At 35.0% G+C, this 26046-nt stretch overlaps 1 protein-coding gene and 2 long non-coding RNA genes across 14 annotated transcripts in view; 1 reads left to right on the forward strand and 2 right to left on the reverse strand.

Annotated features, from left to right (window-relative positions):
* Positions 1-19010, reverse strand: part of LOC140830432 (uncharacterized) — a 32176-nt gene extending 13166 nt beyond the window's left edge. The window contains exons 1-2 of the long non-coding RNA XR_012117624.1: positions 15610-19010; positions 11409-13525 (exon numbers count right to left, since the gene is read on the reverse strand). This is a non-coding gene — a long non-coding RNA (uncharacterized lncRNA). The remainder of the gene's footprint in view (positions 1-11408; positions 13526-15609) is intronic.
* Positions 1-21804, forward strand: part of LOC140830431 (uncharacterized) — a 44494-nt gene extending 22690 nt beyond the window's left edge. For 4 of the 12 annotated variants that reach the window (XM_073193716.1, XM_073193720.1, XM_073193722.1 and 1 more), the window contains 18 exons: positions 589-650; positions 1286-1386; positions 4285-4328; positions 4448-4576; positions 4664-4822; positions 5966-6026; positions 6524-6628; positions 7752-7795; positions 7960-8088; positions 8175-8336; positions 10018-10079; positions 10556-10656; positions 19870-19916; positions 20077-20205; positions 20293-20454; positions 21122-21184; positions 21380-21432; positions 21617-21804. In XM_073193716.1, the coding sequence (XP_073049817.1) occupies positions 589-650; positions 1286-1386; positions 4285-4328; positions 4448-4576; positions 4664-4822; positions 5966-6026; positions 6524-6628; positions 7752-7795; positions 7960-8088; positions 8175-8336; positions 10018-10079; positions 10556-10656; positions 19870-19916; positions 20077-20205; positions 20293-20454; positions 21122-21184; positions 21380-21394 (1575 nt within the window). In that variant the 3' untranslated portion in view covers positions 21395-21432; positions 21617-21804. Of the gene's footprint in view, positions 1-588; positions 651-1285; positions 1387-4284; positions 4329-4447; positions 4577-4663; positions 4823-5965; positions 6028-6523; positions 6629-7751; positions 7796-7959; positions 8089-8174; positions 8337-9769; positions 9852-10017; positions 10080-10555; positions 10657-19869; positions 19917-20076; positions 20206-20292; positions 20455-21121; positions 21185-21379; positions 21433-21578 lie in introns of those variants that run through there. The other 8 variants (XM_073193717.1, XM_073193718.1, XM_073193721.1 and 5 more) reach the window with 8 other exon arrangements.
* Positions 21805-22178: 374 nt separating this feature from the next.
* LOC140829649 (uncharacterized) lies at positions 22179-25840 on the reverse strand. The gene is made up of 4 exons (XR_012117492.1): positions 25090-25840; positions 24207-24305; positions 22750-22854; positions 22179-22353 (listed from the first exon to the last, which is right to left on the reverse strand). It is a non-coding gene; the product is annotated as an uncharacterized lncRNA (long non-coding RNA).
* Positions 25841-26046: the final 206 nt, after the last annotated feature.

The raw sequence follows: 26046 nt of genomic DNA on the forward strand, positions 1-26046 counted from the left end.
CTTTGACGAGTGTGTGTGAGCCTTATTTCTTCTCTAAACAAATACAATTTTGGGCTTTTCACTCGCTATTTGACTCTCATATTTTTGGCCCACAAATTTTATAACCATGTATGCTAGGCATGCACCTTTAAAACTAAGTTAAAATTAGATGAGACCCACAAGTCTGTTTATTATGGAATTTGATTTTACTTGTGCTGTTTAACTTTTAAACTAGGAATTGATTACTTGTCTTATGCTAGCCATGTTAATTTAACTTTGATTCAGTTAATGTCCCGGTTAATAAACATAAAATATGAGATGGAGAGGGGTAACACAGAATACAAAGCAGAGATATGTGTACTGTTGGTCAACAATTTCTGATTGTATGCATCGAATGTAGTGGTTTTCTTGCGGCATTAAGGCTATGTCAGGAGTATAACTTTTGTCTTCAACCAAGTTTGAAATAAATATTTAAGCCATAAGTTTAGATTAGATATGAACAAGTAAATGAGGAATATGATTTCATCATCAGACGCTAACATCTTATCTCTGTTTATCTATTTATTGGCATACACTGTTTAGTAGTTAATTTTTGTTATTTATTTTTAGGATGTCCATGCAATTACGAGTCCAGTTGATAATTCTGAAAATTGTGGTCTCAAACGCTCAAGGTAAAATGCATCACGAAATCATACCTAAACCTGTTCTTCCTTTATTCATTTGTCATTGGTTGATAATGTATCATATTATTTATCATCTGATTAATTGGACCTGATGTTACTCAAAGTCTTGTATTATTTGTTCTCAAATTTCAGTCACGAGGACCGTATGTATATCGTGTGATTAATCGGATCCGAAATTACTAAAAGTCTTGTGTTATTTTTGGACCTGATGTTACTCAAAGTCTTGTATTATTTGTTCTCAAATTTCAGTCACGAGGACCGTATGTATATCGTGTGATTAATCGGATCCGAAATTACTAAAAGTCTTGTGTTATTTTTTCGCAAATTTCAGTCATGAGTACTGTGATTGTGCTACCTATTTTAGATTGGTGCTGTGCCTTGGCAGTAATTTTTTCGCAAATTTCAGTCATGAGTACTGTGATTGTGCTACCTATTTTAGATTGGTGCTGTGCCTTAGCAGTATGAGCTTAGATGCTCAAAAGAATGTTTCACTTCTTCAATACGGTATATTCTATTTTTAGAATTTTCTGGTTTATCCATTAACATCTCTTTGTGAGTGTCTACACTCTACATGCGTGTGTAGTATTCCCTCTTATTGGGTTTGTCTGGGTGAAATGTACAAGGATTGATGATTACAACGCAAATGAAACTTCCATCCGTTCGGTTGATGCAAGTTCTGGGAAAGTTGTTGCTTGTGTTGGTGTAGATCTTGGCAAGGTGGATGGTACGTAATCCTGAAATTTTCATTCTTTGTATGCATTATGTGCTGTTTAGTGTCTAAATTTGTTTGAAGCTGGCTTTGAATAAACAAAATTCTCAAATTTTTAACTATTTAATCAATTTTATTAAGGTTGAATTTAATTAACTATTTTATCAACAACAGTCAAATATCTCAGTTTTTTCCCAGAATAAGGTAGGCTTACCCGGTTTAATAATAAATTTGTGCAGATGGTCTTTTTTTTTCATAATTTCAACCTTGTCTTCTTTGGTGTTTTCTGGAATTTGGAATAAATGAAAACTTTCTTAAAAACTATACCCAAAAGCAAGCGAGAAATATAGCCCATTCAAAATGCTTTTCAAAATTAATTTAACATGCACTACCACACATGAGGTTGAAGTTGCCCAAACTGGTGTTCCTTGGTGGCTGAGGCAATTGTTTGAACCCTGTTTAAAGCGAAACCCTCTCACCCTAGATGCGGCCATCACTTTTCTCCAGCTACCAACCATTATCCAGTACGATCTGTGAATTTAAAGAAATGATTACAAAATAATATATGATCATAACCAATGCTTGAAAATCATGCATATTTGTAAGTCTGAGAGGAGTTATACATCAAGATAGATGAACTTGAATACGATGAGGTACTTGGACATGATGGTCAAATTTCGTCAACTATGACTCCACGACCCTAAGACAAGTTTCGACATGCACAGTTGTTTAGTCGAAATTGGGTAGATAGAATTTCTGGTAGTTTATTCCTTCTCTATTTATTTTTTTATAGATAAAAATATTGAATCATGTTTTTTTTATAAAATAACGTGAAATGTGAGATGAAATATATTGTTTTTGATTAACTGAAATATATTGAAGAGCGGTCCGCTAGGTATCGAGACACGAAAGCGGCCCGTTAAAATATCTAAAAAAATCCATACCCGACCCGACCCTTTTAAAGCTTAAACCCATACTCGACCTAATCCATACATCATGTTTATCATAGTCTTTGCAAACCATCCCTGCATATCCACAACCCGCCAACACTAAACCAACCAAATAAAGCAAAAAACTCTACAAATCATCCAACCAAATTACAAAATGTATTATTATTAAGATATGATTTATTATATACGTGCATCATGTGTATTTTGTTTACTAGTGACGAAGGATCGATTAGAGAGACAAAGTTTCAAATCAAAACCTTCTTTAGTTGGAATCTGGAAAGACGGAGAACGATTAGTACTCTATTTTTTCTCCTTTGATTTTCTTTTTATAAAAGGAATATTGTAAAAGAATGTGAAAAAATTGATTAATTTAAATATTTTACATGTGAATTTTAAGAATTAGTACTAAATAGTTTGAAAACTACATGTATAATGGTTGCAACCTGATCAACTGGTTGTGTTGAGGAAAGAATATGATATGTTGATTTTCAAAATTCTATTTAAATTTGCAAGTGTGTTGTATATATTCTTTTCATAATTATTGGTACAAAAACAAAGTTACATATATATTTATTACACATATATTCAACGACTTTTTGCACGCAATGCTTGCATGTATGATGTATATTAAATTTTAATATCAATTTTTATAGTATAAATCAATAAATAAATATAATTGATAACAAAATAATAAAACCAAAATGTTCGATAGTGTGTATATTTTTGACAAGATGTTCAATAATATGGGTTCTTCGTTACACTTTAGTGATAATTCCTTAAAATCCAAATTGAAATTCGATGTAATTTCCATGTAAATTTAGAAAATGTGTTTAATTATTAATTATCGGGCAAGAATAAGTTATCCAGAAACCGAAGAAAATATAATCTTAATTTCAATTTTGTTGTTCAAAATTTTTTAAAACTTTTTTTGTTAATTAAAGGGTAATATTGAAAATTAAAAATAGGATTCTCTCTGTTAAATATAGAAGGTATTAATATTAATTTAGAAGATATATATAAAATGTTGGAGTGCGTGTGAGCCCATACCCAAATTTCGGCGCACCTCAGTTATATGGAATGCACAGAGGTTTATGGCACAATCTTGCTCGTATTCCCCTCATATCCAAAGGTAAGATGGCGATGAATGTTTGGTCTTTTTTTTTTTTTTTTTGTATTGCAGTTATGCTAGGTTGGCCATGGGTTGATTGAATCCGAAAATACAAATAGCTAATTCAATAGATGAGATTGAAATCTGCTGAAATACGGTAGATAGTTAAATCGAATTTCTTGCTGGATAATTGGAATTGCAAAGCATGGCCCAATATTCACGTCTCTGTTCTTTCTTGGAAAAATGTGGATTAAGAATCCGCTTAGCAGCCTACTGGATACGTGAGAAACGAGCTTACCCTTTCATGTTGTTGACTTCTGAGCCTTCTGGTGTGCACACTTATTATTTTGAGTTAAAGAAATCTTGGAGCTGAACTCTCCTCCAAGTTCCAAGTTAGTAGTGAAGAGTTTGAGACGTGGGAAGTCTCAGGCTTTTGGTATATTGCCTAAGTCTACGAGTTTAATTTGTAAAGATATTTTGTTATGTAAATAAGTTATGTGCTGTTGAGCTTGGTGTCTGAATTTTGTGCTTATCTTCACTCATGCATATGTGTGTCCTTGAATCGTAATAAGATGATAAACTGTTACGCTGTGGAAAACATGTGCATTATACCCTGTTGAGATAGAAATTTCATGCTTATGTTTAAAAGCTATTTTTAAGGTATGCTATATCTTAACAACAATGTTTTCTACTTTAAATATCATGAACCTGAATAGTGAGTTTTGCGTGTGATTATGTCGGGTTGATTATCGAATAACTTTACTTTTAGTGTAAAAATAATTGAATTTCTTGTTCATATAAAATGAAATAGATAAAAGAAAATGGGTTCAGTTGAATGGAATACTAATTTTGTAGGGGTTCGGCCAAGGGATGGTTCAATGTTGTCATATCTACGTGAAGTACGCTCTTCCTTCCTTATACTACATTTGATTTGATCCTTTGGAGTTAACACTACACATTATCACAACATGTTTTCATGAACATCGAAAAACTTAACATTGTTTAAATTTGTTTGCAGATGTGTGATAAATATTTCGACCCGAGTTATTGTAACCCCGGTGCAGGGAGCACGCGTTTTCATATCGATGGGATAGACCGTGCCAACTGTTGGGCGGAATTAGCTTTGAAAATTTACAATGAGAAAGAGGTTAGACAAATTATTTAATAGTATTGGCTGCCTTGATTATTTAACACGCATAATGTGTTTGTTCGTGTATTTTTGGGTTTGTTACAGCAAAAGAATTTCTATCTTGAGAAGGTTGCCCAGCTTAACGTATTTGTCACGTTTCATTTCTTGACATTTTGGGCACGAACTGCCGAAAGTGCTGAGGGCCTTCTTTTTCGAGGTGCTGTTAATATGCAGAAAGGGGATATATTGCTTTGTGAGATCAAGGTACCATCCTTCATTCCTCCCCGTTTTGTCTTTGGTCAATTTTCGTTAGTTTTTGATTGAGTTCAAATTATCCTTGATCCTGGTTTATTTGAATGTTCAATGGTATGTTTTAGACTATGTTGCATGGATACAGGTACAGTTACATATACGAGTACGGGTATCGTATCGAATATGATACGAATACGAAGATAATTTTTTTTTGAAATAAAAGACACGATAAAGCTAGAATACAACAATTATTAAAATATATATAAATAAAAATTAAGAATTGTAGATATATATATATATATCTATCTATTTATGAAAATATATAAAATATACTACTTCAGACGAGTGATTTAACAAGAAAAACAAAAAAAGCCAAAACTATCTTGAAAACGTATCCTCGTCGTGTCCATGGTGTATCCAAGCCATACTCAAGACGTATACGACTGATCAAACATACAAAAGTCAACGACACGAATTTTTCTTTATCCGAGACGCGTATAGGCCGTATCGGATACTTCAGGAAAGAAATAGATTTAGGAGTATCCGTGCTACGTATGTTTTGGGCTTCTCTCCCGCTAAGCGAGTTGCTTCTTTTGGTCCCACAACAGTCATAGCCACATATTCTAGGCATGCAAATTCAGAAATGAGTTAAAATTAAATGAAATAGTCTGTTTATTATGGAATTTGGATTGTTACCTGTTTTTTTTAGCTTTCAAACTAGCGATTCGTTACTTGTCTTATGCTAGCCATGTGAATTTATCTTTCATTCAATTAATGTCCCGGTTAATAATTACTATAAAAATATGAGATGTAGAGAGGTAACATTGAAGAAAAAGCATAGATAGGTGCCATGTTGGTCACAAGTTCTAAATGTATGCATCTTATGGAGCGATTTTCTTGTGGCAGGGTATATTGGTATAAATGCTTGAGATTCTTTGAGTTGCGGGTCAATATCGCTTGACCATAGATTGAGGCCATGTTAGGAGCATAAATGGAGGCTTTAACCAAGTTTTAAATAAATATCAAAGCCATTATTTTAGAGTAGATTTGAACTAGCAAAATAGGAATATGACCGCATCATCAAATGCTTAACGTTTTATCACCGTTCATTTGGCATACGATGTTTGGAAGTTAATTTTTGTTATTTATTTTTAGGGTGGCGATGAAATGGCGATTCCAGATGATCATTCTGTAAAATGTCGTCTCCAACGCTCACGGTAAAATGCATCATGAAATCACACCTTAACGAGTTCTTCCCTTATTCATTCGTCATTGGTTTTGTATTTATTATGCTTTAAAATTGTCTCAGTCGGGAAGTGATTTGCTCTAAGCATAGATATGTTATGTGATGTTTTTCATTAGTTCAATATTTATATTTCCGAGCTTTAAGATGCTCCTGGTTGGAAAGTCATCTTATCTATTCATTAGTATATCATGTGATTAATTGGAACTGATGATGTTAAAAGTCCTGTCTTATTTGTTTGCATATTTCTGTAAGGAGAACCGTGATTGTACATTTGTGCTATCTATTTTACTTTGGTGATGTGCCTTAGTAGTACTATCTTGGATGTTTCACTTTTTTTTATTAAGGTCTTTTGTATTTTTGGAATTTTATGTTTTATCCTTTAGCATCTCTTTTTTGAAAGAAGCATGTTTACAGTTTTTGGGGTGTATATGCACGTGTAGTATTCTCTTATTGGATTTGTTTGGTTGGAAGGAGTGATTATCACGTCCGAAATTCCTCATCCGGTGGTTCGGTTGGTGCCAGTTTTGCGGCACATTTTGGTCATGGTTGTGTAGATCCGGGCAAGGTGGATGGTACGTAATCATGAAATTTACAATCTATGTATATATAGTGTGCTGTTTATGGTGATGGTCATGTCCTTTTCATAGCTACAACGTTGTCTTCTTTTTTCTTTCATGGAAAGTTTGAGTAAATGGAAACTGTCTTAAAAAACTATTCCCAATTACTAGCGAAAAATAGCCCATCCAAAATGTTTTTCTTGATTAATTTAACATGCACTACCACCCATGAGGTTGAAGTGGTCCAAACCTCTCTTCCTTTGTGGCTGAGGCAATGGTCTGAACCCTATTTATAGCGAAACCCTCACCTTAGATGCTGTCATCAACATTCTCCAGCTACCAGAATCTTTCTTCGGTACGATCTAGGAATATAAAGAAATGATTACCAAAGAAAATCACGCTATTTTTGAGTCTTAGAAGAGGTATGTATCATGATCCCAAGAACAAATTTCGTCAAGAACACTTGTTTGAAATTTCGAATATTTGGTTGTCTATTCATTCTTTATTTATTTTTGAAAGAGATAAATTTTGAATCAATGTTGTGTAAAATAATGTGAAAAGTGACATGAAATATTGTTTTTAAGAAACTGAGAATAAAATGAACAAGTTTGTTTATTTTTTTTGAGGAAAAAAAGGATTTTCTTAATGATCTTTAAGAACATACCATAATCAATTTAGGCTTGGGATGACAATGGGTCGGGTACATTGGGTATGGAGACTCGAGAGCGGCCCGTTAAAATATTAAAGAATCCATACCCAACCCGACCCTTAAAGCTTAAACCCATACTCGACCTAATCTATACATTGGGGTTATCATAATCTGAGCAAACCATCCCAGCCTATCCACAACCCACCACACTAGACCAACCAAATAAAGTAAAAAAATCTATGAATTATCCAACCAAATTACAAAATGTACTATTATTAAAATATGATTTAATATACGTGCATCATGTGTATTTTGTTTGCTAGTGACAAATGATCGATTAGAGAGAATGAGTTGCAACTCGAAACCTTCTTTAGTTGTAATTTGGAAAGACAAATAACTTTTAGTATTCTATTTTTTCCACTTTCTATGCATATAAATGTATGGGATCAAAGAAAATATATTCAATTAAATGTGGTACTAATTTTGCAGGGTTTCTTCCACTGGGTCATTCAATGTTGTGGGCCCTACGTGATGTACGTCGTTCCTTGCTTCTTCTACTACATGGGATTTGATCCTTTGAATTTTATATTTTTTTAACTGTATTAGTTTTCTTCATTTAGTTGGGATTAACACTCTAATTTATCGCACCGTGTTTCCATTTTTTCGAAAGGTTTACGTTGTTTAAATACGTTGGCAGCTCTGTGATACATATTTCGACCAGCGTGATTGTGACCCCGGTGCAGGGATGTCACATATTTATTTCGATAAGAGAGAAGAAGTCAACTTCTTAGCAGAATTATCATTGGAATTCTACAATGACAAAGAAGTCGGTCAAATTGTTTAATATTATTAGCAGCCTTGATATTTAACATGCATAATGATTTTGTTAATGTATTTTTGGGGTTGTTACAGCAAAAGAGTTTCTATTTGGAGGAGGTCTGCAAGCTCAACGTGTTTTTCGCATATTATGCCTTGACATTTTGGGCTCGGACCGCTGAAAGCCATGATCGCACTCTTTTTCGAGGTGTAGTTCATGTGATGGTTGGAGATAGTGTAGTGCTTTGTGAGATCAAGGTACCATCCTCGCCATTTTGTTTTTGGTAAATTTTAGTGAGTGTTTTAATTGAGTTCGGATTGTCCCTGTTCCTGTTTATTTGAATGTTCAGTGGTATGTGTTGTGTTGATGGTGACGTCAAATGAAATTTCTTGGTTTACAATCTTTAAAACTCCTTTGCTATTGTTGTAACCAATGTTTTCAAAACTGGACCGGACCGGTCGGTTGGACCGGTTCAACCGCGAACCGGCCTCCAGACCGGTCCGGACATAAATAAAAACCCGGAAAACAGGTTTAACCGGACAAAACCGGTTAAAACCCGGTTCAACCAGAAAAACCGGAAACCGGCCGGTCTTCAGGAACCGGCCGGGTCTGTGAAATTATAAAAAAAATTGCCCAGAGATCGGCGACGGTTATTTCAAAAACCGTCGCTATATAGCGACGGTTAAGGAATAACCGTCGCTATTTAGCGACGGTGTGTTCCAAACCGTCGCTAAATAGCGACGGTTTTTGCAACTAGAAACTTTTTTTTATAAGAAACTTGATGTTTGCTACTTTTTTTATAATTAATCTTGATGTTTACTTGGGCACTTAAACTTGGTCATCACTATTTGGTTATATGTTCTGTGTAATTTGGATTTTTGAATTTGAAAAGTGATGTTTATTTTGATATTTGTTGTAATTTTCATCTTAAAAATTAAATAAAAACTATAAAAACATAAATAATCAATATTTTACTATTTTATTTATTATATAAAATAAATAAAATATTAATTTTATTGGACGGTCGAACCGGTTGAACCGGTTGAACCATTTTTTAAGGCTTGACCGGTTCGATTAACGGTCCGGTTATAAAAACACTGGTTGTAACTACAATTTTAAAATTAACAAAAAGTTATTTAATCGAAATATCATGAATGCCTAAGTTAAAAGGTAAGAAACGTAGAGAAATTTTTTCTGTACAACACTAGCATAAGGTAGTATTTGTTTACTCAAGAAAAAGAAATAACCGACTCTCCAGTAGCCCATTTACCTCCGTATGTTCTCCCCCACTCTCACATGTGCGAGCTTCTCCCCCCACTCTCACATGTGCGAGCCCTATTGGCTTTGGGCTTCTCGCACGTTACACGACTCTTTTCTTTTGGCCCCACAACACTTATAGCCAATGTATTGTGGCATGCAAATTCAAAACCGAGTTAAAATTAGATGAGACCCCTAGTCTATCTATTATGAAATTTTGATTTTTACTCGTTTTTAGCTTTAAAACTAGGAATTCATTACTTGTCTTATGCAAGCCATGTGAGTTTATCTTTGATTCAATTAATGTCCCATTCAATACCTATAAGATATGAGATGGAAAGGGGTAGTAACATAGAAGACAAAGCAGAGATATAGTGTCATGTTGAGAAAGTTCTAAATGTTTGCATCTAATGGAGTTGTTTTCTTGCGGCAGGATGTTTTGAAGTATATTCTTGAAGATTCTTTGAGTTTCGGATTAATATTGTGTGATGATAGATTGAGGCGATGCGAGGAGTGTAAGTGAAGTTTGAAATAAATACCGAAGCAATAATTTTAGAGTAGATTTGAACAAGCAAAAAGATTAATATTAGTGCGTCATCAAAGATTTAACATTTTATCACTGTTTATCTTTTTGTTGGCATACGATGTTACGAATTTAATTTTTTTGTTATTTATTTTTAGGATGACGGTGAAATTACAATTCCAGTTGATCATTCAGAAAATTGTCGTCTCAAATGCTCACGGTAAAATGCATCATGAAATCATACCTTAACGTGTTCTTCCTTTGTTCATTTGTCATTGTTTGAGTATTTATTATATATTCTTGCTTTAAGACTATCTTAGTCATTTTCTCTAAGCATTGATATGTTATTTGATGTTTTTCATGGTCCTGGTTGGAAAGTCATCGTATCTATTCATTTGTATAGCATGCGATTAATTGGCTGATGATGTTAAAAGTCTTGTATTATTTCGTTATATATTTCAGTAAGTTGGACCGTGATTGTGCTACCTATTTATTTTGGTGATGTTCCTTAGTAGTACCAGCTTTGATGTTCAATGAATGTTTCACATCTTTAATATGGTATTTTGTAATTTTAGAAGTCTATGGTTTATCCATCAACATCTCTCTTTCGATTTAAGCATGTTTACAGCTTTTGGGATCATCTCCGTGCATGTGTAGTTTTTCTCTTATTGGATTTGTTTGGGTGAAATGTACAAGGATCGATGATGACGAAGCAAAGGACACTACTGATGGTTCTGTTGTTGCTCATTCTGGGGCAGCTGTTGGTTGTGGTGGTGTAGATCTGGGAAAGGTGGATGGTACGTAATCCGGAAGTTTACATTCTATGTGTATATAGTGTTCTGTTTATCTTCTAAATCTCTTTGAAGCTTGCTATGAATAAACAAAATTCTCAAAATTTTAAACTATTTAATTAATTTTATAAAGGTTGAATTTAATTAACTATTTATTAACCACATTCAAATATCGCCAATTTTTTCCCATAATAAGACAGGCTTACTCGCTTTAATAATAATTTTACGGTGATGGTGATGGGGATGTCTTTTTCATAATTCCAGCATTGTCTTCTTTAGTGTTTTCATGGAAAGTTGGAACTAATGGAAACTGTCTTGAAAAATATACCCAAAAACTAACCAAAAATAGCCCATTCAAGATCCTTTTCAAAATTAATTAAACATGCACTATGTTAGGAGCTCAAACCACAAATAAAAAGAAAGCTATAATTTCGTTAACTAAAACAGAAAATTACATAAGAAATGATCAATGCTCACAAGTAGAATGACCCCTAGAGCAGAAAATATTCTAAGAAAAAAAAATTTCCCCTCTAGCAATTCTTGCATCAACCGTATTGAAATACACACATCCCAAATAACTTATTTCATTCCCCTTCTTATTCTCACGCGCAAAATAATTAACCCCACCCCATTTTAATTCTAAAAGTTCCTATTTTTGAATCCAGCCCGTTGTCATTATTACCCATAAAAGACCGTAACAATACCCCCCATGATTTAGCCTTGTCCTCAAGGCTAAAGCTAATATTATGTGATTTCACAATTGTTTGAGTTCTCCACCAATGCCTACAGTACTTCGTCAAAGTTAAGGATGCCCCATTGGGTATTGCTTCATCCTCCGCCAAAATAGTGAGCCGTAGGGATTCAGCCGGACATTGATGCCGTGGACTGTAATTTTTCCCACAACGAAAGTATAAACCCTTTTCTTTCCTATTGAGAAATTCCTGATAAGAATAGGATTTGTTCTCTCTAGGATTTTGCCCACTGTTGTGCAAGTTGCTGCTGCCTCCTCCACCGGAGCCGCTTCTGCCGCCTGGAGGATTCCAGCAGTGCCCATGATTGGTTGAACACGGTTGTCAGCTTGTCGCCTCTTAGCCCTTGGAATCTCCCTTCTTCCAAGCTCAATTTAGATAGATTGGTTTACATCAGTCTCAAGTGGCAGTCTAAGATCATTGTAATGGGCTCGGTTTGGACTTTTATTTCTGGCCCAGGTATCACACAATAAACCCTTACTTCCGTTTGGACCTATTTCTTCACCCAACATCCCTTCAATCGGGCCAATTCTATTCCCTAATTATTGTGACAGGACATGTGTTCTCACCCTCCTTCTCAACCATCTATTAATCCACTCAAAAAGTACCCCACTGTCTTCTCTTCAGAGATCCTGTCAACTTGCGCTATCAATGGCTCAAATTGTTCCACATAATCTTCGACGGACTGCTGTCCTGGCCTCATATATGTCAAAAGTTGATATGGCTTCACTGCTTTTCTGCCTCCGCTAGCGCCCTATGAGTTCCTGGGCAAATTTGACCAAAGTAATATTTGGTATTCTTTTCTTCACCCTGTGGCACTGATATATTGCTGGTCCTTCCATACAAGTCACGGCTATTGGAAACTTATTGATCGCTGGAGTACCATGGATGTCAAAATATTGTCCAGTTATGTCACTGCCATCAAAACCTGGAAGTTCAACCCTTCTCAATGCTTTCCTCAGTTCTTCACTGCCATAATCTCGTTTCATCATCTCTTCTTTCTCAAAAACTTACTTGTTATGGTCCATGTATGGCCTTTGATATCCTTCCGGTTGAGTCTTTCCATGACAGACTTCATTTCTAAGAGAGATGCCAACGTTTGCTACATGTTCTCCATGTTTCCCTCCCTTTCCAGTTTTGTTTCATTTCTTGTGGTAGCCATGTTGTTTCTCCCTCTTTTGCCGGGAGGTCGGACCAGTTGATAGGAACTCGAACCACAAATACAAATAAAGCTATAATTTCATTAACTAAAACATAAAGAAATGATTAATTCTCACAAGGAGAATGACTCCTAGAGCAGAAAATATTCTTAGAGAATAAATTCCTCTCCTTAGCAATGCTAGCAACAACCGTAACAAAATACACACATATCCAAAACAACTACCCCATTCCCCCTTTTTATTCTCACGCACAAATTTTTTTTTTTTGATAAGAAACATAATATATTAATATGATAAAAATTCGTTACAATCTGCGGATAAGTAATCCACAATTGTGCTTAGTGCTTAGTGTGCTTAGTAGTTTCGAAATTTAACATCATTCGAATACAAAATTCCAATCCCTATTCAAGTCTAAAACACTGAGATGTTCATATTTCGGCTGTATCAATATCCAGCTTGCAACTCTGAATTTGACTTTGTCCCAAGTTTCGAGGATCGAGCTCTCTTTTTCTTCAAATATTCTTGCATTCCTCTCCAACCAAATGGACCACATGACGCAATGTACGACTAAAAACCAGAATGATAAATGTTTCCTCCCTTTGGGCAGACTCGGTTCCACAGCATACATGTCTTTTGCCTTATCCGGGACGGCCCAAACCAAACTCAAAGACTTAAAAGCCTTGTGCCAAATCTGTGAGGAAAATTCACAATGAAGAAAATAACTAACCCCTCCCCATTTTAATTCTAACACATTTGTATTTTATATAGTTCCTATTTGAACCCAGCTCATTATAACTATTACACATAAAAGCCCATAACACAACACCACCCATGAGGTTGAAATGGTCAAAGCTCTCTTCCTTTGTGGTTGAGGTGGTGGTTTGGACCTTATTTAAAGCAAAGCCCTCTCACCCTAGATGCTGCCATCACCTTTCTCCAGCTACCAGAGCCTTTATTCATTATGATCTGTGAATCCAAAGAAATGATTACCGAGCAAGATATGATCATAATCAATGCATGAAATCCATGCATATTTGTAAGTCTGAGAAGAGTAATGCATCAAGATAGATCAACTTGATTAAAATAAGGTGCTCGTTCACAATAGTGCAATTTCATAAAGTATGACTCCACGTCCCAAGAACATGTTTCAATATTATTTGAAAGAAAGAAATTTTGAACCAATGTTTGTGTAGAATATGTGGAAAGTGAGATGAAATATATGTTTTTTAGAAACTAAAACAGAAAATTACAAGGAGAATCACATAAGAAATGATCAATTCTCACAAGGAGAATGACCCCTAGAGCAGAAAATATTCTAAGAGAATAATTTTTTCTCTCTAGCAATGCTAGCAACAACTGTAACAAAATACACACATGTCTATTAGAGAATTGTGTTGTTTATCCCCACCTATACAACATAGTGAACACATAATTATATAGTACAACCTAAAGAAACAAAAAGTAAAGTTACACCTAGCCCTCTAAGCTTTGTCTATCTAATTATTATACCACTAAATAAAAAATACAAAAGTTAAAGATTTAAAGCTAATCTATGAATATATCTTCCAACACTTCCATCTCAAGTTGGCTTGTAAATGTCTTCCATTGCTAGCTTGCTTACTAGAGGTTCAAAGTGTTTTTTGTGCAAGCCTTTGGCGAGTATATCAGCGATATGTTATGTGGTTGGTACATACGAAACACAAATTAGGCCACTTTCTATTTTCTCCTTAATGAAATGTTTGTCAACTTCGGCATGTTTTGTTCTATCATGTAGAACGGGGTTATGAGCATTTGAAATTCCCACTTTGTTCACAGTACACTTTTATTGGTAAAGTGAACGAGATCTTCGAGTCTTCTAGTAATATCTTTATCTAAATTGCGTCACAAATTCCATGTGCAAGAGATCTGAATTCTGCTTCCATTTTGTTTTTTACCACTCCATGTAACAAGGTTCCCTCCAACAAAAGTACAGTAGCCTGAAGTCCATCGTCTGTCGCTAATACTACCAGCTGAATCCGCACTAGTATATGCTTCAATTTGCATGAATTTGTATGTTGTTACGCTTTCTGGACATTAGACCTTTCCCAGGGGTTCCTTTTAGGTACCTTAATGTTCTATACGTAGCATCAAAGTGTTCCTATCCTGGTAAGTGCATGAAGTGGCTCACCATGCTTACTGCAAAAGCTATGTCATGACGTATATGTGATAAGTATTAATCTTCCTACCCCTCTTTGAAATTTTTCTCGTTCGATCACATCTTCAAGTTTAGCATGATTAAGCTTTCGATTAGCTTTGATTGGAGTTTCAGCAACTTTGCACCCCAAAAGTCCTCTCTTTAAGTAGATCTAGGATGTATTTCTTTGGTTCACAAAGATTTCCCCTCGAGATCATGTGAACCCCATACCAAGAAAGTACTTTAGTGGTCCTAGGTCTTTGATCTCAAAGTCTAGTGCCATCTTTTTATTCAAATGTGCCAATTCTTCAAGATCATCTCCTGTTAAGATAATGTCATCTGTTAAGATAATGTCATCTACATAGACAATGAAGATGGAAATTTTACTTTTTATCAGTGTGTTTGTAGAACATGGTATGATCAGCATGACTTTGAAAGTAACCATAGCTTTTTACAGATTTTGTAAAACGTTCGAACCAACATCTTGGAGATTGTTTAAGGCCATATAAAGATTTTCTAAGTTTGCAAACTTTGCCACGACCGAATGCCTCTTCAAATTCTGGTGGTAAACTCATAAAAACCTCCTCTTCTAAAACTGCATTGAGAAAGGCGTTCTTGACATCTAACTGGTGTAAGGGTCAGTTAAAATTAGCAGCTATAGATAATAGTAAACAAACGAAGTTAATTTTTGCAACTGGAGCAAAGTTATCTTGGTAGTCTAGTCCATATGTCTGTAAATCCCTCAGCCACAAGTCTCCCTTTGTATCGTTCTACACTTCCGTCAGCTCTACGTTTTATTTGTATCCTACTATTTTATGATCACTAGGTGGGTTAGAAATTTTGAATAGAAAGGCTCTATGTTTTTTTGACAGCTTACCATAGGATAGATATTTGGAGATTGGATGATCTGTACATGAGCGCTTGCCTTTCCTATTATCTATAGGGATATTAAGGTCAACAAGTGGGTTATTAGAACTAGAATCAATATCAGAAACATATAATTTATCAGGACTAGGACTGTCTATTGATGACAAAGTGTTTAGAGTACCTGAATCTTTTCCAAGTCCATCACTTTGGGAGTTAGATTGAACTTGTGCTTGAGGAATAGTAGGCTCTGTACTTTTTGACGATTCTTTCTCCTTGTACCGTCATACAACTCTTTATTTTGTTCTTTTGGAACAGTAGATAGTACTTCACCCCTTGTGGTAGAGTCAGCAATACTCGGCAAAATAGTACTAGAAACAGTAGTTTCATTTTCCTTTTCACAGTTAATTGGTTTTGGTAGAGGTACAATAGTGGGAATAACTTCCCAAAAATTTTCTTCTTCACTTTGGTTCTCCCCCAGAAGTCAATTTTGGAAAGTAGTAAAAAAATTTCATATTTTTTTCTAATTATATAGATCCAACATATACGAGTATGATCATCAATAAAATACACAAACCATCTTTTACTAAGTATTGATTTTTGAGGGACCCGAAACATCACTATGAATTAAATAAAAAGGTCTTGAAGCTTGATAAGGTCTGGACTGATAAATAGATTTATGACTTTTTGATAAATGCAGTTCTCACAACACAACTTAGAATAATCCAAACCTTGAAACAAACTGGGAAATAATTTTTTAAGATGAGGAAAACTAGGGTGTTCTAGTCTATAATGCCAAAGCATAATTTGATCCCTAACCACGATCGAACTAGTACTAGTAACTCCTTGATTTTGTTTAGGATCTGAAACTTCAAAATGGTAGAGGCCTTCCCCGAGCTCTGTTCCTAGAAAATACAGTGGGATTCAAAGAAGATGACACTGCAGTTAGCATCTTTAGATAATTTACTAATTGATAGAAGGTTACAAGCAAGTTTAGGAACACGAAAAACGGATTCAAGGGAGATGGTGTTAGATAAATGAACCAAACCTTTACCGGCTATGGGAGAATATGAGCCATCTGCTATACGTATTTTTTCATGACCAGAACAAGGGGTGTAAGTATTAAATAATTGAGAAAAAATTGTCATATGATTGGAAGTGCCTGAATCGATAATCCAAGGGTTTGAAAATTGACATTTGAGAGCTATTGAGTCGCTACCTGTTTGGGTAAGGGAAGAATTTTGAGTACCGACAACGTAGAGTTGGATTCAGCAGCTTTAGGATGTGATCCATCCGTTATTTATTGAAGGAAACGTTTTTTGCTTCATGGGCAGCAGTAGGTGAAGGATTGAATCTGCCCTCATGTGATCCTTTCCAGTTTTCTGGTTTACCATGAATCTTCCAGCAGGTCTCAACTGTATGTCATGGCTTTTTGCAACACTCACGCCACACACGAGGCTTTCCCTCAACTCCTTTCATAGAATTCCAATCAGTTTTGCTCCCAGCAGCAAGAGCAGAGTTTCAATTGTACAATTGGAAATTTTCTTGCCAAGCATAGCAAGATGACGACTTTCCTCACGTCGAACCTCAGAAAAAAGTTATCCAAAGGGGCTACTTGACTGTTATCCTGCCTCTTAAACTCATCAAACTCAACATTAAGACCAGTAAGGAATTTAAAACTTCGATTGTTTTCCATCACCTTTTAATAATGTTTGCAATCCTCCGGTGATTTCCACTCATAATGATTGTATAAATCCAAATCTTGCCAAAGACGTTTCAATGAATTAAAGTACTTAGCAACAGTATCCTCACCTTGGTGGACTTCTCCAAAAGCTCCTTCGCGGTGTGATGGCACATGTAGCCGGAGCTTATATCTTCCTCCATTGAATTCACCAAGTCATCACCATTGAGTTTTCAGCATCCCACGTCGGGTAGGTTGGATCCTCGGCCTGAGGCTCCTGTTTTTCTCCTGTCAAACAGCCAACCAATTTTCCCTACCACGAATGTACATTCACATAGATTGAGATCGTCACAGAAAGTTTTCTCCATTCAATTTCATGGAGGTAAGCTAAATGAAGTGAGGTTCCGAGGTGAGTGGCTGGGCTGTAGTGGCTTTTTCAAATTCACTGTGTTAGTAGATTGCTCGGAATATGCTTCAGACATGGTGGATAAATGCGGAATTTTTTTTGTTTGGGAGGCGGCGCGGCTGTAGATTAGTGCAGCACAGCCGTGGATAAAGCAGCTAGGTTTTTTTTAGAAGGATCGGTGTTTATCTGATGCTATATTAGAGAATTGTATTGTTTATTCCCACCTATACAACACAGTGAACACATAATTATATAGTGCAACCTAAGAAGCAAAAAGTAAAGTTACACCTAGCCCACTAAGCTTTGTCTATCTACTTATTATGCCACTAAATAAAAATACAAAAGTAAAAGATTTAAAGCTAATCTACAAATATTGTCATATCTTCCAGCAATATCCAAAATAACTACCTCATTCCCCCTTTTTATTCTCACACACAAAATAACTTACCCCACCCCATTTTAATTCTAACACATGTACATTTTATATAGTTCCTATTTGAATCTAGCCCATTATCATCATTACGCATAAAAGCTCGTAACAATACTCCCCCCTATGATTACCATTATCATCATTACGCATAAAAGCTCGTAACAATACTCCCCCCTATGATTAGCCTTGTCCTCAAGGCTAAAGCTAATATTATGTAATTTCAAAATTGTTTGAGTTCTCCACCAATGCCTACAGTACTTCATCAAAGCTGAGGATGCCCTCATTGGGTATTGCTTCATCCTCGGCCAAAATAGTGACCCGTATGTAAGAATTTTGAATCATAGTCCGTGTAAAATAATATGAAAAATATGATGAATTTAAATATTTTACATGTGAATTGTAAGAAGTTTGTGCCATTTAGTGATAAAGTGTAATATGTTTTAAAAAATGTTCGATAATAGATGTCCTTCTTTACCGCTTAGTGATAATTCCTTAACTACCAAACTAAAATTTAATGCAGTTTCCATGTAAATTTAGAAAATGTGTTTAGTTATTAATTATCTTGTAAGAATAAGTTATTCCGAGACCGAAGCAATTTTACTTTTGTTTTTTAATTTGTTTGTTTTTTTAACCTCTTTTTGGCTATTAAAGGGTAATATTGGAATGAAAAACAGGGGTCGCTCTCTTACAATATAGAAGATATTAATATGTATTGTATGTATATAAATATGTGAACTCTAATAGAGTTGTGTGAGTAAGCCCATACCTAATTTTTGCCCACCTCACTTATCTAAAACCATCCTTCAAAGCAGAACACATTATTAGGGTGCAGTCAGGCTCATATTCCCCTTCGATCTCTTCGTATTTTCCCTTCGCAAGCCGGGCTCATCATCCAAAGGTAAGAGATGGCAATGATTGTTTGCCCGAACTCATCATCCAACGGTCAGAGGTTGCAACGAATGTTTGGTTTGTTCTTGTTATTTTTATGTATTGAATTAATGCTAGGCTGGCCGTGGGTTAATTGAATGTGGGCCAAATTGGGACCGATAGAAAGGACTACTAAATAAAAATCATGTTCGCAAATTAAAAAAATAGGGATTGATACCTGGCTGCCATAACTTTCGTATTGGTGCTGTCTTGGGGTTATTATAATTTGCAAACTCTTACTTACATATGGTAGATAGTTAAATCGAACTTCTTGCTGGATAATTGGAGTTGCAAAGCATGGCCCAGTATGAACATCTCTTTTCTTTCTTGGAAAAAATGCGGAATAAGCATCCTCTTTAGCAGCCAACTGGACACATGAGAAACGCGCTTACCCTCATTTGTCTTGTTGACTACAGGCTTTGGACATATTGGCTAACTCTACAAGTTTAATTTGTAAACATATTTCACTATGTAAATGAGTTGCGTGGTGTTGAACTTGGGATCTGAATTTGGTGCTCATCTTCACATGTGCATGTCCTTGAATCTTAATAAGATGATAAACTTTTGCACGGTGGAAAACTTGCGTATTAAAACCTGTTGAGATGGGAATTTCATGCCTATGTCTAAAAGCTATTTTTAAGCTATATCTTGACGATATTGTTTACTACTTTAAATATTTTAAACCTGGATTATGAGTTTTGTGTGATTATTTGGGGTTGATTATCGAATGAAATTATTTTTGGGTAAAAATCATCGAATTTTGTATTCATATAAAATGCGAGGGATCAAAAGAAAATGGGTTCAGTTGAATGACATACTAATTTTGCAGGGGTGCGTCCAATGGATGATGATTCAACTTTTTCATTACTACGTGAAGTACGTTGTTCCTTTCTTCAACTACATTTGATTGGGTCCTTTGGATTTATATATTTTTACTGTATTATTTTTTGATATTTAATTGGGGTCAACACTCTACGTTATCACACCTTGTTTTCATGAACATGGAAAACTTAACGTTGTTTGAATTTGTCGGCAGCTTTGTGATAAATATTTCGACCCGTGTGATTCTTCTCCCGGCGCAGGGATTACACGTTTTCATATCCCTGGGATAGAATTTGTCAACGAACTGGCGGAATCAGCTTTGGAATTCTACAATCAGAAAGATGTTAGACAAATTATTTAATATTATTGGCAACCTTGGTTATTTAACATGCATAATGATTTTGTTTATGTATTTTTGGTTTTGGTACAGAAAAAGAAATTCTATTTCGAGAAGGTTGGCCAGCTTAACTTATTTTTGACGTATTATTGCTTGACATTCTGGGCTCGGGCGGCTGGAAGTGATGAGCGCTGTCTTTTTCGAGGTGTTGTTGATGTGCTGGGTGGGGTAACTGTAGTGCTTTGTGAGATCAAGGTATAATTTTCACCGTTCTTTTTGGTCAGTTTTCGTTAGTGTTTTGATTGGAGTTCATATTATCCTTGTGCTGGTTTCTTTGAATGTTCAGTGGTATGTGTTGTGTTGATGGTGATGTCAAATGAAATTTCTTGGTTTACAATCTTTAAAACTCTTTTGTCATTGTTGCAACTGTAATTTAACAATCCATAAAGAGGTATTTAATTTAAATATGATGAATATATTCTGCTGAATTGATTACTTGTCTTATGCTAGCCATGTTAATTTAACTTTAATTCAGTTAACGTCCCAGTTAATAACTATAAAATATGAGATGGAGATGGGTAACATAGAAGGCAAAGCAGAGATATGTGTCCTGTTGGTCAACAAGTTCTGATTGTATGCATCAAATGGAGTGGTTTTCTTGTGGCATGGCATTTTGAAGTAAATGCTTGAAAATTCTTTGATTAATATTGTGTGACAATAGATTAAAGCTATGCCAGGAGCATAAGTGGAGTCTACCAGGTTTGAAATAAATATCGAAGTCATAATTTTATATTAGACATGAACAAGCGAATGAGGAATATGTTTGCATCATCAAAGACTTGACATCTTATCACTGTTATCTTTGTTTATCTTTTTGTTGGTATACGATGTTTGGAAGTTAATTTTTCTTATTTATTTTTAGGATGGCAATGCAATTACGATTCCAGTTGATAGTTTTGGAAAATCGTTCTCTCACATGTTTACGGTAAAATGCATGATGAAATCATACCTTAACGTGTTCTTTCTTTATTCATTTGTCATTGGTTGAGAATTTATTATATATTCTAGGTTTAAGTTTGTCTTGGTTGGAAAGTCATCTTATCGATTCGTTATTATATCATATGATAGATTGGATCTGATGAGATTCAAAGTCTAAGTGTTATTTGTTTGCAAATTTCAGTTAGGAGGACCGTGATTGTGCTAGCTATTTTACTTTGGTGATTTGCCTTACTGGTACGAGCTTAGTGTTGTTCAAAGAATGTTCCACTTTTATTCATTGTGGTCCTTCGTATTTTTAGAATTTTATGGTTTATCCTTCAACACCTCTCTTTTGTATGAAGCATGTATACAATTTTGGGTGTGTCTACATGTTTTTGTAGTATTCTCTTATTGGGCTTGTTTGGGTGAAACGTACAAGGATTGATGATTACGCGGCAAATGACTGCCAGTGGTTCGGTTGATACCGGTTTTGGCGCCGCTTTTGGCCATGGTGGTGTAGATTTTAGCTTGGTGGTTGGTTCCGATATCGCATTGGGGAGTTTATATTAATAAATTATGACTCGAAATTTATGTGGCTATCAAACGATGATTAAATGAGTTTGAACAGCATTCATGCATTATATTTTACTAGGTATAGGGACCTCAAATTATTTGAGGTTTTGACCCAATGTTTTATGCGGTAAATGATAAATGTTGTCAGGTGTTTGTCCCATTTCGTATATGGTAAATGGTAAATTTTGTTTATAAGTAAAAAACGCTAAATATGTATTCATTTTTGTATATATGTATTTATATAAGCCTTTTTTAAAATGGGTGACATTTATAGAAGTTTTTAAGTTGGTTAAATAGTCAAGCGTGTAAAAAGAGTTGTAGGTACCTAAAGGATTTTTTTATGTATTTATAAACCAAAAGTTTCATTTTTTTAGTTTTTGTGAATATTGATATTTTTAGGAAAGCTAAGTGACAGGCTATACGTTACTGAATATTGTTACCAAAATATTAATAAAGTCTAAACATCATAATAGCATGCTAATTTACACAAATTCGATGTACTGTATATTTAGGTAGCACATGCATGGGAAAAACAAAAAGCTTAGTTATGTTTCTATTACTGCAAGATAATTTCATTCCTCGTTTCTGCTTGTGGGATTGTACCTGAAGAAAACAAAGACAGCATTAAGACGAGTTAGATTCTAGTTTATTAACTTAGTTTATTAGCTGGTGTGCATTCGTAGAAATTTAATCTACCATAAAAGAAAAAGGCTAGAAAATCTAATCATACTATTTTAACTTAATAGAAATAAACAGATGGTGAAAATGTGGGGATTTCCAAATATGTTGTTAACTATGTCGATTAAATTAAAAGGAATTTTGGTTCAGATTTAATTATTTTTATGCATTTAACAATAAATAAAGTTTTAAAAAACACATATAACCCATTGTAAACCTCAGTCCGCAAACGGTTTTGCATGTCTGAAGTTCTAAAAAATTCTAACCTTGATGTTTCTATTTTAATATACATGTCTACTATATATTGCTGTGGAAGCCTACCGATATGCAATAAGAAGGACCTATCATCATCCCTTACTTGCAACTTGTAACCATAGTATTCACGACACGATCCTGTTGACCTTTGCCTCATGTTTTTCCCCAAAACTACACAATGGAGAAAGTATTTCTAAGCATAAAACAACATAACAATCGTATAATGGACTTAAAATTTTAAATGGAAAATACCTTGTGCCTCATTATCTATAAAAACTCCTGTGTCGGTGGCATTTCCTATGCAGTTGATTATTTGGCCATCAAAAGTTGGCCTATGATGCTTTTTTATTTGGTTTTTATCTAATCTTTTAATGTTTCGATGCCAACCAGAGTCCACATTCGGGAATATAAGAGGGTATTGCAAAGGGTCATAGCAACCAAAGTATTGTTTAATTATTTGAGAACAATTGTTTTTTGGATACACTTGTATATGTTGGCCTGTGTATTGGTTTGCATTGTCAGATTCTAATCATATTGAGGTAACCTGAGACACAGTGGGTCGGTTAAAAACACGTTGATCAGTAGCGAGGTCAGCGAACAAAGCTTTTAGTCGTTTAGATTCTCAAGACTATGTAGGCTACGGAAAAAATTCCCATACGGGTTTTTCGCTAAGATGCATATTAATTTTTTTGTAAGAGTTTCGTTAAATTTTGAACTAATACACACCCGATTAGACAATTCATGTTCAGTGTCAAAAAAATATAGTTGTAAGTTTTTTGGATTTTCGTTTTCCGACGGTATTAATTGGCCTATGAAGTGCTAAAACTGGCCTTGCACACGGAATGTATAAATTCCAGCATTTCTTCTAGTAAAAATTTTGTCGCAATGTATTCCCATTGAGGTGAAAGCAAACATGTTATTATAACTACGAACGCACATATTAAACTCTTTTGTATCATCATCATTGCCAGTATATAGTTGTATCAAATCAGAAGGCATTTCTGAAGGTAAAAGATTTATTTCTCCTGAAGAACAACAAAATGTCGGTGGCTCAACATATATGCGCTTGGCACCACAATATTTACAATCTGGCACAACCGGTAGTACATCTGGACCATTTGCTATACACAATAATAGGTCACCCATATTATTTTCTACATCACCCTTTTGCAAATTATGTCTTTCTTCTTTTTTTTTGTCGCTGAATTTTTTTTCCTAGCCTACGATTATTTGGACAAACAAATTTTCGTTTACGAGAGTTATTAGGTCTGTTTATATCTACTGGGGTTTCTTTTTTTTTTTGCCGCGGCATTGTAGATAGTTCATAATATTAAGCAATATGACAAGGTAATACCAAAAACAAACTGGGCTATGAACTATGATTTAGCAACACAAAAGATAATAAATAAAGGCTCTCTGTAACAAAATAATAATAATAAACATTAACAAAATAACCAACATATATAGCAACAAAGTAAGAGTGATAGAAGATGAACTAATAACTCAAAATTAAAAGATCGAACCTGTGCGCAGTGCGAGTAGAAGAAATCACCATAGGTTTTAGTTGGTTAGGCTTCTTAATGGGAAAACAGCTACCTCAACATAGCAAATTCAAATTGAACCTGGGTATGTCAACAAAATAACAATTTAGTTAAGCTAACCAATCTAACAAATCAGTAGTAGGCTAAGCAAACAAAATAATTTATACCCCGAAATCATAAAGCAATCTAAGCTTGAGTTTTTCAATGTTTCCTAAAAGGATTGTATTTTTCCTTTGTAAAAACAAAGGGAGCCAAGATTTTTCTAAGGGAAATAGAAATAAACAAAATAGTTTAAGTGTGTGTGTTCATTGAATATAATGAAATCAATTCTTGCGAATGAATAACAAAAAATATACTACAACCGGTTGATCAGCATAGGTTAAACTATAATTCTTAAATTAAATCAAAGCTATATGGTTTGGCTGCCAGAGGTAGACGGTAAAACAGATAACCGGGGGAAAAAAGCAAGTTATTCCAAAAAAACCGAGCGTGGAACACGATATTCAAATGAATCCTAGAAAGCTAAGCGTTAAAACAGGCAAGAAAATCCAAAAACCGCAAAGCATAAGCAAACAATCATAAAAAATAACAACGCTACAGATAGTTGGGAAATCGAATCCTGTTGGTCAATAACAAATATACTAAATCCCTTTAATAAGCACAACAAAATCGCATGGCGAACCTAACCTATATAATTTGGGTGCCGAGGCTAAGCGTTAGATAAAAAAAAAAGCAGCCGAAAAAATCGTAAAGCAATATTTAAAAACAACAACGCTACAAATAACCATGGGAGAAAAGCAAGTTATTTCAAAAAAAACCCGAGCGAAGAACACCATATTCGAACGAATCCAAGAGAAAAACGCACCTAATTGACACTGTTCAAAGCAAAACAAAGTAGATCGCGCCGTGGGAAGAAATTTTAAACAAAGAAATCCGGGAGATGGACGGTGACCAAAGAAAAGGTTAATAAATATTTACGGATAAAATAAAAACGACACAAAAGCAAGGGGAAACACCAAAAAAAAAACCGAAGTTAGCCGAAGCAATATTTAAAAACAACAACGCTACAAATAACTGTGGGAAAAAAGCAAGCTATTTCAAAAAAAACCCGAGCGAAGAACACCATAGTCGAACGAATCCAAGGGAAAAACGCACCTAATTGACACTGTTCAAAGCAAAATAAAGTAGATCACGCCGTGGGAAGAAATTTTAAACGAAGAAATCCGGGAGATGGACGGTGACCAAAGAAAAGGTTAATAAATATTTACGGATAAAATAAAAACGACACAAAAGCAAGACGAAACACCAAAAAAAAAAACTGAACTTAGACGGCGGTAGAAAAGAAGACGAACAACTAACACGGCGGATAAAATGAAAACGACACACAAACAAGACGAAACACCAAAAAAAAACCGAAAGTTAGCCGGCCGTAGAAAAGAAGACGAACAACGAGCACGGCGGAGGGGGAAAGGCAATACACGTAAGCAGAACAATGCGCCAAAAAAAAAAAGGTAATCGGAGGTAGGGAAGGAGACGTACATCGGAGAAGGTGGAGAAGAGAAGAAACTTGAAAAGAAAGGACGAAAGCAGATAGGAGCAGAAGAAGACAAAGGAGAAGGGGAAACCGGCTACAACAACTGTGAGACAAACAACTTACTCTTGACAACGAATGCTTTTGGTTTGTTGGGAAGCCCAGCGTATAACACGTGTTTTTTGGGATGACCGGCTACGGAACAAAAACAGGCCCAAAAAAATTTATTCGCTCTTTCATATAAGTAGATATTTGTGTGCTGATGTGTTTATTATGGCGTACGAGGTTCAA

This window comes from Primulina eburnea, chromosome 4 (assembly GCF_022965805.1).
Source record: "Primulina eburnea isolate SZY01 chromosome 4, ASM2296580v1, whole genome shotgun sequence".
In the NCBI taxonomy this organism is placed as follows: Eukaryota; Viridiplantae; Streptophyta; class Magnoliopsida; order Lamiales; family Gesneriaceae; genus Primulina; species Primulina eburnea.